At 40.1% G+C, this 13,874-nt stretch overlaps 1 protein-coding gene across 3 annotated transcripts; it reads right to left on the bottom strand.

The window, feature by feature from the left end:
• Nucleotides 1–225: 225 nt before the first annotated feature.
• LOC129840383 (oocyte zinc finger protein XlCOF6-like) lies at nucleotides 226–12,450 on the bottom strand. 3 transcript variants are annotated; one of them, XM_055908215.1, is made up of 2 exons: nucleotides 12,063–12,450; nucleotides 226–8,997 (listed from the first exon to the last, which is right to left on the bottom strand). In XM_055908215.1, the coding sequence occupies exons 1-2, from the start codon at nucleotides 12,090–12,092 to the stop codon at nucleotides 6,544–6,546; spliced, it is 2,484 nt and encodes an 827-aa protein (XP_055764190.1). In that variant the 5' UTR covers nucleotides 12,093–12,450; the 3' UTR covers nucleotides 226–6,543. The 3 variants fall into 3 exon arrangements, with proteins under 3 accessions (XP_055764190.1, XP_055764189.1, XP_055764188.1); XM_055908214.1 differs by having other exon boundaries at nucleotides 12,095–12,450; XM_055908213.1 differs by having other exon boundaries at nucleotides 12,136–12,450.
• Nucleotides 12,451–13,874: the final 1,424 nt, after the last annotated feature.

Below are 13,874 nucleotides of genomic sequence, written 5' to 3'. Positions count from 1 at the left end.
CATCCTGCAACTGACTGAACTGATATTATCCAACAACTACTTTGTCTTTGAGTCAGACTTTTTCCTCCAAATTCAGGGTGTGGCCATGGGCTCCCCCTTTGCTCCTAAATATGTGAATCTGTATGTGGACAATTTGAGGAAGCACTCATTTACAAAACAGAGACACACCCCCTCCTGTCTAAAATCCTCCTATGGAAGAGGTACAAAGATTATGTTTTTGTGCTCTGGGAAGGAAGTTTTTTATTTATTTTTAGTTGGATCCCCATTAGCTGTTGCGAAAGCAGCAGCTACTCTTCCAGGGGTTCACACAGAACATGAAACATGACATAATACAGAACATTAATAGACTAGAACAGCTCAAGGACAGAACTACATACATTTTTTTAAAGGCACACGTAGCCTACATATCAATGCAGAAATGATCTCGGTCAAATAAGGGAGAGGCGTTGTGTCGTCAGGTGTTGCTTTATCTTTTTTTTTAAACCAGGTTTGCTGTTCATTTGAGCAATATGAGATGGAACGGAGTTCCGTGAAATAATGGCTCTATATAAAACTGTACACTTTCTTGAATTTGTTCTGGATTTGGGGACTGTGAAAAGACCCCTGGTGGCATGTCTGGTGGGGTAAGTGTGTGTGTCAGAGCTGTGTGTAAGTTGACTATGCAAACAATTTGGGATTTTCAACATTAATATTTCTTATAAAAATAAGAAGTAATGCAGTCAGTCTCTCCTCAAGTCTTAGCCAAGAGAGTTGGATCATTAAAAATAATTACGTATTACACAGAGACTTATACACAAAGCCCAGAGACTGCGGACAGTATGCATCCCATTCCCCTCAAGAATGGTTTATCATATGGCCAGTTGTGGAGGACTAAATGCATCTGTGGCCAACGGTCATATTTTGACACCAATGCTAAGAAAATTACACACAAATTCAAAATAAACTCTTGATGATGCAATGATTAAAATATCCCAAACACTAAAAGAGGAACTGCTCAAACTAAACCAAAGAAGAAACCCAACGCAAGTCTTCTGCACAAAGTATACCAAGTGTTCAGAGAAAATGAGAGCAATCCTGAAAAAGCACTGGCATCAGGGGAGGCTGCTGAGGGGAGGAACGCTCATAATAATGGCTGGAACGAAGCGAATGGAATGGAAACCATGTTGGATGTATTTGATACCATTACACTTATTCTGCACACACAAAAATTGCACACCTCTTTAAGGAACCTTCACTAGTGGTCTATAAGCGTGGCCACAATATTGGGGACAGCCTAGTGAGATCTGACCTGCCCCCTGAGCCCACTCAGACAATCTTGGCACCCATTCAAAATGGGAATTGCAAATGTGGCTCATGTGTACAGTGTAAGAGCACTACGAAAAACATCCTTCTTCAGACACCCACACACAGGTCGAAAAATCCCTGTTAGCGATGTCATTTCATGTAAGACAAAAGGAGTAATCTATCTCATCACCTGTGGAATAGTCTACGTAGGATAATTGAAAAGACAATTAAAACAACGCATAGCTGAACACCGCAACGCAATCAGGTGTAAGAACACTGACTACTTGGTAGCAGCTCACTTTGTTGAAGCTAACCATTCTATCTCCTCCCTCAAATACACAGGTATCGAGCATATTACTCTACCAAGGAGGTATCGAGCATATTACTCTACCAAGGAGAGGAGACCCTACTATTGAGGGAGACCTACTGAATGTCCTATCTAGAAACACTGACCCCTAGTGGTCTTAATATTGACTTTGTTCTCAGGCCCTTTTTTATGAACAAGTCCCCTTTTATATGAACAAGTCTGTCAAGTGAACACATTCTTTCCAGAGCTTATCAGCGTGCCCCAAGATGTTATGTTTGAACCAAAAAATGACATGTGACAAAGATCAAATGGAAACAATGAAATAAGTATATGAAATGAAATAATGAATGTTGATGTTAATACTATGCAAAATATCTAATCATGTTGCAATATGATAATGAAAACAATACCCTAATATATTCAACATGCTGTAAACTTTTTGCTTTAACAGTTTCACTTTTCATCTTCATCACTGTAATTACTATGACACAACCCCTCACTATTGTCATTGGTTGCACTAATAACACAGTTTGTCTACATAACCTGGTTCATGCATTCATGACATCGCCCTGAAGAAGGCACAGGGATGCTGAGACGTTGGTGGTTTACCCAATAAACAACTGGGAACCTTCATAAAGTGTTCACTCCCCTTGACTTTGTCCACATAGTGTTGTGTTACAGACTGATTTTAAAATGGATTACATTGAGTTTTTGTGTCACTGGTCAACACATAATACCCCATAATGTCAAAGTGGAATTATATTTTTTCAAATGTTTACAAATTAATTAAAAATGAAAAGCTGAAATGTCTTGAGTCAATAAGTATTAAGCCTGTGTTATGGCAAGCCTAAATAAGTTCAAGAGTAAAAATGTCCTTAATAAGTTGCATGGACTCACTCTGTGTGCAATAATAGTGTTTAACATGATTTTTGAATGACTACATCATGTCTGTACCCCACACATACAATTGTCTGTAAGGCCCTTCAGTCGAGCAGTGAATGTCAAACACAGATTCAACCACAAAGACCAGGAAGGTTTTCCAATGCCTCGCAAAGAAGGGCACCTATTGGTAGATGGGTAAAAATAAAAAAGCAGACATTGCATATCCCTTTGAGCATAGTGAAGTTATGAATTATGCTATGGATGGTGTATCAATACACCAGGTCACTACAAAGATACAGGCGTCCTTCCTAACTCAGTTGCAGGAGAGGAAGGAAACCGCTCAGGGATGAGGACAATGGTGACTTTGAAACAGTTACAGAGTTTAATGGCTGTGATAGAAGAAAACTGAGGATGGATCAACAACATTGTAGTTACTCCACAATACTAACCTAATTGGCAGAGGGAAAAGAAGGAAGCCTGTACAGAATACAAAGCATAGTAACCAGGTTTTTATGAACAACCAATTTGACAGATCTTGAAGAATTTTGAAAAGAATAACCGGTAGATGTGTGGAAAGCTCTTAGTGATTTACCCAGAAAGACAGCTTTAATCGCTGCCAAATGTGCTTCTACAAAGTATTGACTCAGGGGTGTGAATACTTGTGTAAATGCTTTGGAACCGGTGCATGCTATGGCCATATGAAATATAAATAGAGCTCTTTGGCCTTCAAAAGAACAATGCATATGCAGAAAGTATCTCATCCCTACTGTAAATAAGGTGGTGGATCTTTGATGTTATGGGGCTATTTTTGCTTCCACTGGTCCTGGGGCCCTTGTTAAGGTCAATGGCATCATGAACTTTACCAAGTACCAGGACATTTTAGCCAAAAACCTGGTTACCTCTGCCAGGAGGCTGAAACCTGCCCGAAAGTGTATCTTTCTTCCAGCAAGACAAAAAAAACTAGGCAAGTCAGTTAAGAACACATTTTATTTACAATGACGGCCTACCCCAGACGACGCTGGGCCAATTGTGCACCACCCTATGGGACTCCCAATCACGGCCGGATGTGATACAGCCTGGATCCGAACCAGGGACTGTAGTGATGCTACGCCACTTGGGAGCCAAAATACAAATACCCCAAGCACACATCAAATTCCACAAAGAAATGGTTAATTGACCACAAAATCAGTCTCCGGAGATGAACACCATTGAAAATCTTTGGTTTGAATTTAAGAGGGCAGTCCATAAGTGCAGACAAAGGATATCAAGGATCTGGAAAGATTCTGTATGGAGGAATTGTCTAAACTCCCTCCCTTAATGTTCTCCAATCTCATGAAACATTTTTTTTATTTTTTATCTGTAGGACAGATTTTTTTTTAAATACAGATTTAAAAAATATATATTTTTAAAACACTGCTCAGACATCAGACCAAACTTTTTAAACACCAGGTTTGTCCACCGATTCTTGCCTTCAAATTCACTGGTAGGCTAGATTTCATAACTTGAAATGTATTTTCTACTGCTTTCCTGTGCCTACCGCTCTTCTGTGAGCTGCTCCACAACCAGTTGTTTGAAGGCTGCACGCTCTCGCTGCCCGGTGATATTCCGCTCAAAGTAGGCAGTGTGTGGCACAGTGTGCTAAATAATCTACATAACGAGCTAACAGCTTCAGGAGTTTTTTTCAAGCGGGCCACTGACATGGATGATTGACTGGCACTGGAGGATTTCCAAAACCTCCTGAGACCAGTGGGCAGCCCTGTAAGTCGAGCCCTTCACCCTATTCACTATATAGGGGTGCCATTTGGGACACAGCCATACAGTTGTTGCTGGTACAATTTTGTGTTGTGTTGAAAGATGGCTGTCAAACCAGTCATTTACTGTAGCATAATGCCTGTATATTCCTCTTATCTGTAGGTGCTGCAGAGGCTTACAGTAAACCGACAGAGACTTCTTCTCTCTGTGGGAGACTCACGTGAACTGAATACAAAGCCCTCATTTAGAGACTCTGAATCCAAGGGTGAACCAATGAGAGCTGTTGTTCCAGAGGAAACAGACAGCGGGAGAGGCAGTCATGAAAAAGAAACAAGCAGCCATACTGCTAATGGCACAGAATCCACAGAAAACAGCCACGGAATACAGCAGAGCATTTCCAAGCTGAGGAAACCCTTCAAGTGTGACATATGTGAGAAGACCTTCCAAGCGAACTGTCTGTTGAAACGCCATATAGCAGTTCACAATAAACTTAAGGGGCCCTATAAGTGTGACATTTGTGCGAAAACCTTCCGCCTGAACTGTATCCTGACTCATCACATGCAAACTCACTCAAAAGAGAAACCTTTCAGTTGCAAAGTTTGCGGAAAGAAATTCAGTAGTAAGACAAATCTGAAATCACATGAGTTTGTTCATGCAGAGGTGAAACCGTTCACCTGCCTCACTTGTGGACGAGGTTTCGCCTCAAAGTACATGCTTGACGTACACCAGCGAGTTCACAGAGGTGAAAAACCATACAGCTGTACTACATGTGGAAAGAATTTCAGTATATCTCAAAACCTGAAAACGCATATTAGATCTGTACATACTGAACGTACAGAACGCCCACACCCATGCTCCCACTGTTACAAGACCTTCTGGCGTCCTGTCGAATTGCAGGAGCACCAGGTAGTTCACACAGGGGAGAAGCCATTTAGATGTGAAATATGTGAAGCTACTTTCATCTTTAAGGAGAACCTTACGAGACACCATCGAATTCACACGAAGAAGAGGCCGCACACATGTGAGGCGTGTGGAAAGATATTCATTCAGTCCACCAACTTAAAAGCTCACATGCTAGTTCATGGGGCATTAAAACCATTTATGTGTGACGTTTGTGGAAAGACTTATCTTTACAATTATCAACTGAGAATTCACAAGCTATCACACGTGGCTGATGGAGAGGGGCACTCAAGAACCAGAAAGAACAAGGCCAACCAACAAAAACAAACCGATCAACCAAAACCCTTCAGCTGTGAGATATGTTTGAAGGGCTTCAGCTCCATCGGTTCTCTGAAAACACATGGAAGAATTCACACAGGAGAAAACATATACACTTGTTCCACATGCGGAAAGACTTCTCTCCATAAAGTTACTTTTGACTATCACCAGAAATTACACACTGGAGAGAAGCCCAATGCTTGTGGTTGTTGTGGAAAGAGATATATTACAAAACAATCTCTTAAGATACATGAGCTGATCCATACAGGTGAGAAACCACACAAGTGCAGTGATTGTGGGAAGACTTTTGGATTTATCGGTAATCTCAAAAGACATGAGCGAGTCCACGCGGGAGAGAAGCCTTTCAGCTGTGATGTCTGTGGGACACGATTCAGACAAGCCAAACATGTCAAAACCCACATGCAAGTGCACACAGGAGTCAGGCCATACTACTGCAAGAGATGTGGAAAAGGCTTTTCTGATTCAAGACACTTCAAAAAGCACAACTGTGTCAGTAGCTAACACAAATCTTCTGATCGCACTTTCAGAAGTAAGAAATGAGGATTACATGCCATGATGTTACAATCTCAATAACTTGGATATCTAATAACTTGAGGCAGATGTGTATGAGTCTGAATGCTGAAAGACAGTTTTTTGTTGTTGTGGATTTCCAAAATTATACCATAATCTTGGCATGTAAATTATTTCTATACTGTGATGATTACATCCCTAATATTCATTGTCCAGTTAGACTTTTATTCTAATAGACAAGTCCCTATATTAACTACACTTTTTGTTATTTGAAATAGCCTTAACTATTAGGTTGTCTGGCCTTATGGGATGCTTTAGGTGCAGGGGAGGATTAACAAATACCATTTATGCAGGGTAGAAACTAGGAGTGACGAGATAACCAAACAAAAAAACAGCAGTCATTTGTGAAATAAACTTGACTGTTGATACAAAATTATTTCAAGGATATGACAAATATAAACCTGGAATAAAGATGGTGATACTGTTACAATATTGTATTTGTGTGTTTCTGTTGTAGTCCTTTCTTATTGAGTGTCTCTGACTGTGCCTTCCACACTGTAGTATAGAGATCAAGTCTCCTCTCCAGAGTGTTGCCTCTTCTGGTGGCGTTTTCTGTCGTTCATTTGGGAGAAGCTTTGACCACATTCTGAGCAGTGGTACGGTTTCTCTCCAGTGTGCATTCTCATGTGTATTGTGAGTGAGTTCTTTTGGAAAAATCTTTTCCCACAGCAGGAGCACTGGAAAGGTTTCTCTTTATTATGCACCCTTCTCAAATGGCTCATCACATCACATGAACGAGAAAAAGTATTTCCACATTCCGAGCAAGGATAGGCTGCTCTTTCTCCAGAGAGTTTGAACTTGTGTGCTTGCTTGTGACACTTAAATGTTTTTTCATGTGCAAAACTCTTCCCGCAATCAATGCAGTAGTACGGTTTCTCTCCAGTGTGTGTTCGCTGGTGGTCTTCCAACTGTCGCAAATTTGTAAAACCCTCCCCGCAGTCAGTGCAGAGGAATGGTATTTTTCCACTTCCAGTGTGTATTTTTTGGTGTCTTTCAAACTTTGCCTTGTTTAAGAAACACTTTCCACAGTCAGAACAGTGGAGTGCCAGTTCTACGGAATGTACTGGAAGGTGAGTTCGTAGATTTGCCATGTCAGGAAATCTTTTATCACACCTTGAACAGCGGTAACGTTTCTTTTCCTTGTGTGTTAGTTGATGTTGTTTAAGCCTCTCCTTTCCTGCAAAGCTTTTGTCACAATTAGAGCAGTGGTGAGGCTTTTCTCCTGTGTGTGTTTCCCGATGTCTTTTAAGATGATATCCGCGAGTAAAACTCTTATCGCAGTCGGAACAGTGGTGACGCTTTTCCCTTGGTGAGATCTTCTCTGTGTGTTTTCGCTGGTGCTTTTTCAACGACCATAACAGTTTGAATCTCTTCCCACAGTCGGGGCAAAGGTGAGGCCTTTCTTGACTATGTACTTCCATGTGTATTTTTAGTTCTCCCGGTTCAGAAAAGCTTTTATCACAGTAAGGACAATCACCCTCTTTCTTATGTGTCCTCTGGTGACTTTTCAGAAGATCTGAGCGGGTAAAACTTTTCCCACAGTCAGGGCAGTGAAAATGTTTCTCTCCCGTATGTGTTCGCTGGTGTAGTTTAAGTTTATCCACTTTAGAAAAACTTTTACCACAATAAGAGCACTCAAGAAGCCCCAAAGTATGTTTTTGTTGGTGCATTTCAAATGCATTTAACAACTGGAATCTCTTCCCACAGTCTGGGCAAAGGTATGGCTTTTCTCCAGCATGTACATGCATGTGTCTGTTCAGATCTTCTGGTTTGGAGAAATGTTCTTCACAATGATTGCAGTGGAAGTATTTCCCTTTCATATGCTTTCGCTGGTGGTGTATTTTCAGATCATACGACTGGGAATAACTTTTGCCACAATCAGAGCAGCGATGAGGCTTCTCTCCCGTATGTGTTCTTTGGTGTCTTTTAAGATGATAAACTCGTGTAAAGCTCTTCCCACAGTCGGAACAGTGGTGACGCCTCTCACCTCTATTAAAACTCACAATAGGGTCATCGGAAGTATCATGAGGCTTCTCTCTGTTCTCCTGAGTTGTTTGGGGCAGTTGTCTTTCTCGGTGCTGATTTTTCCCAAGTTCAGGCATACTGTCTACATTTGCTGCACTGCTGGTAGCTTTGAAGGTATTCTCCAGCTGGTGTTTTTTAAGCTTCTCCAATAGGACAATGCTTTCCACACATTTAGTGGAGTGAAAATGATGTTTGTCTTTCGCGTGTATTTTTTGGTGTGACTTGAGATTATCTAATCGAGCAAAACTTCTGTTGCAATCAGAGCAGTTATGAGGCTTCTCTCCAGTATGTGTTCGCTGGTGTCTTATAAGATCCCTCACTTTTTGAAAGCTCCTACCGCAGCAGGCACAGTAGTGAGGCTTTTCTCCTCCAGGACTGAAGACATCAGTATCTAGGGGCTCCTCTCCATTCTCCTGCGTTGTTTGGGGTTGTTGTGGTCTTTCTGAGTTTTGATTCCTCTTCTCTAATTGGCACTGGGAATTGGCTGGGCATTGCTGTTTGCTATGTGACAGGACACTGTTTATATTTGCAGTGTTGCTTGAAACTTTGAAGGTATACTCTGGCAGGTCCTGTTGCTTTTTCACAAGTTCAGTTTGACGAATGCGTGTGACAGCTTTATCCAGTGTTAGTTCTGGGTCCATTTGTAATTGCTTGGACAGTCTTCTGTCACGTAAGCCTGCGACTAGTCGGTCTCTTATCATCTCACTGAGCAGAGCTCCATAACCACAATGTTCTGACAAACAATGAAGTGCAGTGATAAAATCATCAGCTGTCTCTCCTGCTTCCTGTTGTCTTTGGTTGAATTTAGTTCGTTCTAATATTACGTTCCTCCTAACTGCCAAATGTCCATCTTGTTGTTCATTATTAGAACTGTGGAAGTGTTCCTGCTTGATCAGGTTGTCATCTTGCAGGTCTTCTGAGGTGTCCATCTCCTCTTCCTGGAAAAACATTTAAAGTTGCATAATTACTAGTAGGCCTATCGTCTCTGTTCTCTAAAACATTCCTTTTGTGATAATATAGCCTACTTTTCATTATGGTTAAATTCCAAATTAGAATAGATAGCATATACAATAAATAGCTAAACAAATAACTTAGGGTCTTCACATCTTTACAGTAGTAGCTAGGTCTAATAATTTGAAATACCTAGCAGTATCAACATGATAATGATGATTTGTCATTAGGTCTACAGATCCCCATGATATAGCATATTGATAGCATAGGCTATTAATCTAGGCTAGAGAAGGTTCATTGACAGTAGTATTAGTAGTGGACATTTCCATGTAAAAAGCCCCATGATCACTGGCATGTGAAGTTCATGGGAGCACATCAAATTTGGTGCTTTTTCAAACAGTTTTGTTTTTTTACATTTTTCAACCATTTGTTCCATCCTAACATTTTGAATAAGCCAAGGCTTATGATTTCTGGTCCCAAAAAAAGAGTAAAGTCGTGGAGGTAAATATGCACCGACACCAATTCAATTTGATAATTTATGCTATTTCTAGGAAATGTGACAGTAGCTAGGTTTCCATTCCAATTGGCGACAGATTTTAATGTGAATATTCTAGAATCCGCATGAAAAAACTATGCGCATTTCCTCATCAGTGGTATGTTTCCACCAAATGGACTTGTTGCAGATACAAATCAGTGCGTGATGACATACTGCACAGAAAACATCTAGCCGAACAAGTCTTAAAAGGTAATAGAAATACAGCACCAGTCAAAAGTTTGGACACACCTACTCATTCAAGGGTTTTTCTTTATATTTACTATTTTCTACATCGTAGAATAATAGTGAAGACATCAAAACCTTGAAATAACACATATGGAATCACGTAGTAACCAAAATAATGTTAAACAAATCAAAATATATTTTAGATTCTTCAAAGTAGCCACCCTTTGCCTTGACAGCTTTGCACACAGCTTTGCACACTCTTGGTATTCTCTCAACCAGCTTCATGCGGTAGTCACCTGGAATGCATTTCAATTAATCGGTGTGCCTTGTTCAAAGTTAATTTGTGGAATTTCCTTCCTTCATAATGCGTTTGAGTAAATCAGTTGTGTTGTGACAAGGTATGGTTGGTATACAGAAGACAGCCCTATTTGTTAAAAGACCATGTCCATATTATGGCAAGGACAGCTCAAATAAGCAAAGATTAACGACAGTCCATCATGACTTTAAGACATGATGGTCAGTCAATCCAGAAAATGTTAAGAACTTTGAAAGTTTCTTCTAGTGCAGTCGCCAAAACCACCAAGCGCTATGATGAAACTGGCTCTCATGAGGACCGCCACAGGAAAGGAAGACCCAGTTACCTCTACTGCAGAGGATAAGTTCATTAGAATTACCAGCCTCAGAAATTGCAGCCCAAATAAATGCTTCAGAGTTCAAGTAACAGACATCTCAACATCAACTGTTTAGAGGAGACTGTGTGAATCAGGCCTTCATGGTCAAATTGCTGCAAAGAAACCACTACTAACGGACAACAATAAGAAGAGACTTGCTTGGGCCAAGAAACATGAGCAATTGACATTAGACCGGTGGAAATCTGTCCTTTGGTCTGATGAGTCTAAATTTGAGATTTTTGTTTCCAACAGCCGTGTCATTGTGAGACACAGAGTAGATGAACGGATGATCTCCGCATGTGTGGTTCCAACCGTGAAGCATTGAGGAGGTGGTGTGGTGGTACTTTGCTAGCGACACTGTGATTTATTTAGAATTCAAGGCACACTTAATCAGCATGGCTACAACAGCATTCTGCAGCGATACGCCATCCCATCTGGTTTGCGCTTAGTGGGACTATCATTTGTTTTTCAACATTTCAACAATGTTGAAGTAAAGACCCCTGCCAACTAATATTAACATTTAGACTTGCAGAAACTATTTCCCTTCTGTAAGTTTAAGAAGTATTGCTTAGTGTCTTGGCATTTTGTTACCAAAAACCCACATCTACAATTAATTAAGTGTTAAAGTGCATCAATATGTTGCCAAATCAGTGAAAGAATGACAATTTTTTTTAAATCTGTAACAGAATGACTGCAACTGAATTAGCTACAATGGGAATTCATAGTAGTCACAAACTGTCCTCCCTTCCACTGGCATACTGTTATGTTCAACTCATAACTGTTTACTTTCTCTTTCTGTCACCTGGTGGTCAAAGCAAGTGTGAGAGAATCTGGACAACCCCTCCCTCTCTCTTCTCTCTCTAGTTAATGTCACTGATCCCGGCTCTTAATGACACCTACCCATGAACCCCCTTTCTTTCAAATGACTGTAAGCAGCCCTCTCACCCACTGAGCACCTTCCAACACCGGACATCCATGGACATTTGAAAAGTAGTTACATTTGGTCAGTCCAAATCAGAACCAATCATAGACTTCTGTTTCACAAGTTTGGACAGCACAGTACAGTAAAGTAGAGTATAGGACAGTACAGTATGGTACTCTACAATAATTAAGTACAGTAGCGTACACTAGAGTAGAGTACATTTAAAATGTACTGTATTTTACTCTTCTGTGCTATACTTTGATGTCCAAACGTGTGAAATATAGATGTCTATGATTGGTACAGATTTTTTTTTAAAGCACTTTATAAAATACAATTGATTGATTTGGTCCAGACCAACCAAATGTCCTTTTGTTTGCGAGCTCATTAGAATAATAGCCCGTCTGTAAAATAATACCCAAACATGCAAAGGATGATATTACATTTGTCTACCTTTGTGTCTATTCAGCAGCCATGATATCATTATGTTACTGGGTGTTAATCCACTTCACTTACTGTAGTTCAAAAACACGCAGTATTTCTGCAGACCTCTTTGAATCTTACTTTGGAGTAGATATTTCAGTTTTTGGAAAATGCTGTCACAAAAAAACGCAGGGAGATTTTACCATCATTCTGTTACTAACCTTTACATCTGCACTGTTCGAGTAAATGTGTTTTTGTACAATTTTCTGGGTATTATTAAAAGTAGGCCTTGTGCATAGAGCTGTATGGTTTGTTTACCTTTGCAATCAATGGTTTATTGTTTGGCATACTTTTAAAGTGAACAATAGGAGTCTCCGCGTCATTCTGTTACCATGGAATTGCCCGGCTCCTCTTCATCTCGGTTATCCTGCATTGGTTGGGGCAGTCCTGCATCTTTTTCAAGTTCCGCCATTTTCTCTGACGTGTTTTGAATGACAACAGAAGGGGTTCGGGTAAAACCAGAGGCTGCAAACCACCGAAGTCTGCTATGCTAATCTATACGCAATAGTTTTGCTGGTAGTAATTTAAGCTTTTGGTTAGATTTATATTCAAAGTGAAATAAAAATAAAAAGCTTATCTCACAAGATCCTTGCTGCTGCACGTCTATCCGCTGTCTGGTTAGCTATTCCTCTCTCCACGTGTGTGTCGTGAGCAACATTAGCGCGAGCAACAATAGTGTCATCCGCGGTTCGTTTTCAAAATATCAGTCCCTCATTGAAACTGATGCAAACATAAACATTTTGAAAACATGCCACAATTGGACAACATAATGTTAAGCAAGGTTGAAATGTTATATAAATTCTCAAAACACATTTAATTGGTTCATTTGAATGAGGTGAAATTGCTGTATTTCAATGTATTTGAATTCAGAATTGCTTTGGGGGCATACATATAATATATGCACTGTGCACCCTAAGGTATGTAATGTGCACCTATGAAATGGGGTATCAGCCTACTCAGTGACACCCACAGAACACAACTATGTAGAGTTTCCACATATTAGCGTCCTACCTCTTATTACAGGACATTGACTGTGGGAAATCATCATCCCAGTCAGTCTATTATGTATTGGGCATTCATATCGCACTGTACAGCCTGAGCTACGAATTGTGTACCCATGAAATGGGGTATCAGCCAACTCAGTGATACCCACAAAACAAGGTTTGAATGTTATATAAATTAAACAAAAGAAAATTATTAGGTAATTTTGACAAAAACAACTCAAAATCTGTTGAAATCACACTGTGGATGTATTTGAATTCAGAATTGTATTGGGGGCACCATCCCACTTCAATATACACAATAGACTGACTGGAAAGGTGATTTCCCACAGTCAAAGTCCTGAAATAAAAGCTAAAATGCTAATGTTTGTGTAAACTCATAGTCATGGCCGTAACGGGAGTAAATTTTAAGAGTTTTTCTGAGCAACTCCATATTTGGTCAGTAACAAATGTATTTTGATCATGCTTTCAGAGCTGTCTACGGGAGTGAACGTTATTTATAATAAGAATTACATGGAAAATGGCTGGCCCTCCCTTCGGCAAAATATATTTTACCTAAACCCTCCCTGACCCTCCCCTATACCCCAAATAATAATTAAAACAAAGTGGATAGCAGAGAACATGTCTACCGTTTACCCTCACTTCTTGGACTGACCAGAGCCTTGAATATGCAGTTTTAGAAACTGTTCTTTGTCTTGCAAGCATTATATGGCAACACAGGAATATTGATAGTGCAAAGTGCTGCAGGCCAGAAGGTTGTGAGTTCGCAGACTACCGTGGACAAGAGTAGGGGTGGAATTAATCTGTTATTGTATTTGCTGGGCTGAGGAAAAAATAGCATTTTAAACTCAGCTAAAAAAGAAATGTCCCTTTTTCAGGACCCTGTCTTTCAAAGAGAATTCGTAAAAATCCAAATAACTTCACAGATCTTCATTGTAAAGGGTTTTAACACTGTTTCCCATGCTTGTTCAATGAACTATAAACAATGAATGAACATGCACCTGTGGAACGGTCGTTAAGATACTAACAGCTTACAGACAGTAGGCAATTAAGGTCACAGTTATGAAAA

The sequence above is a fragment of the Salvelinus fontinalis genome, chromosome 41, assembly GCF_029448725.1.
Source record: "Salvelinus fontinalis isolate EN_2023a chromosome 41, ASM2944872v1, whole genome shotgun sequence".
Classification (NCBI taxonomy): Eukaryota; Metazoa; Chordata; class Actinopteri; order Salmoniformes; family Salmonidae; genus Salvelinus; species Salvelinus fontinalis.
Note: the sequence above shows the minus strand (reverse complement) of the source record. Positions and strands in the feature narration are given on the sequence as shown.

What these genes read in the sequence shown, in the direction of transcription:
- LOC129840383 (XM_055908213.1), bottom strand. Translation starts at nt 12,216, where the DNA reads ATGGCGGAACTTGAAAAAGATGCAGGACTGCCCCAACCAATGCAGGAT. An exon ending in AGGAGCCGGGCAATTCCATG is followed by an intron (nt 8,998 to 12,135) that starts GTAACAGAATGA and finishes ATGTTTTTCCAG; the next exon opens with GAAGAGGAGATGGACACCTC.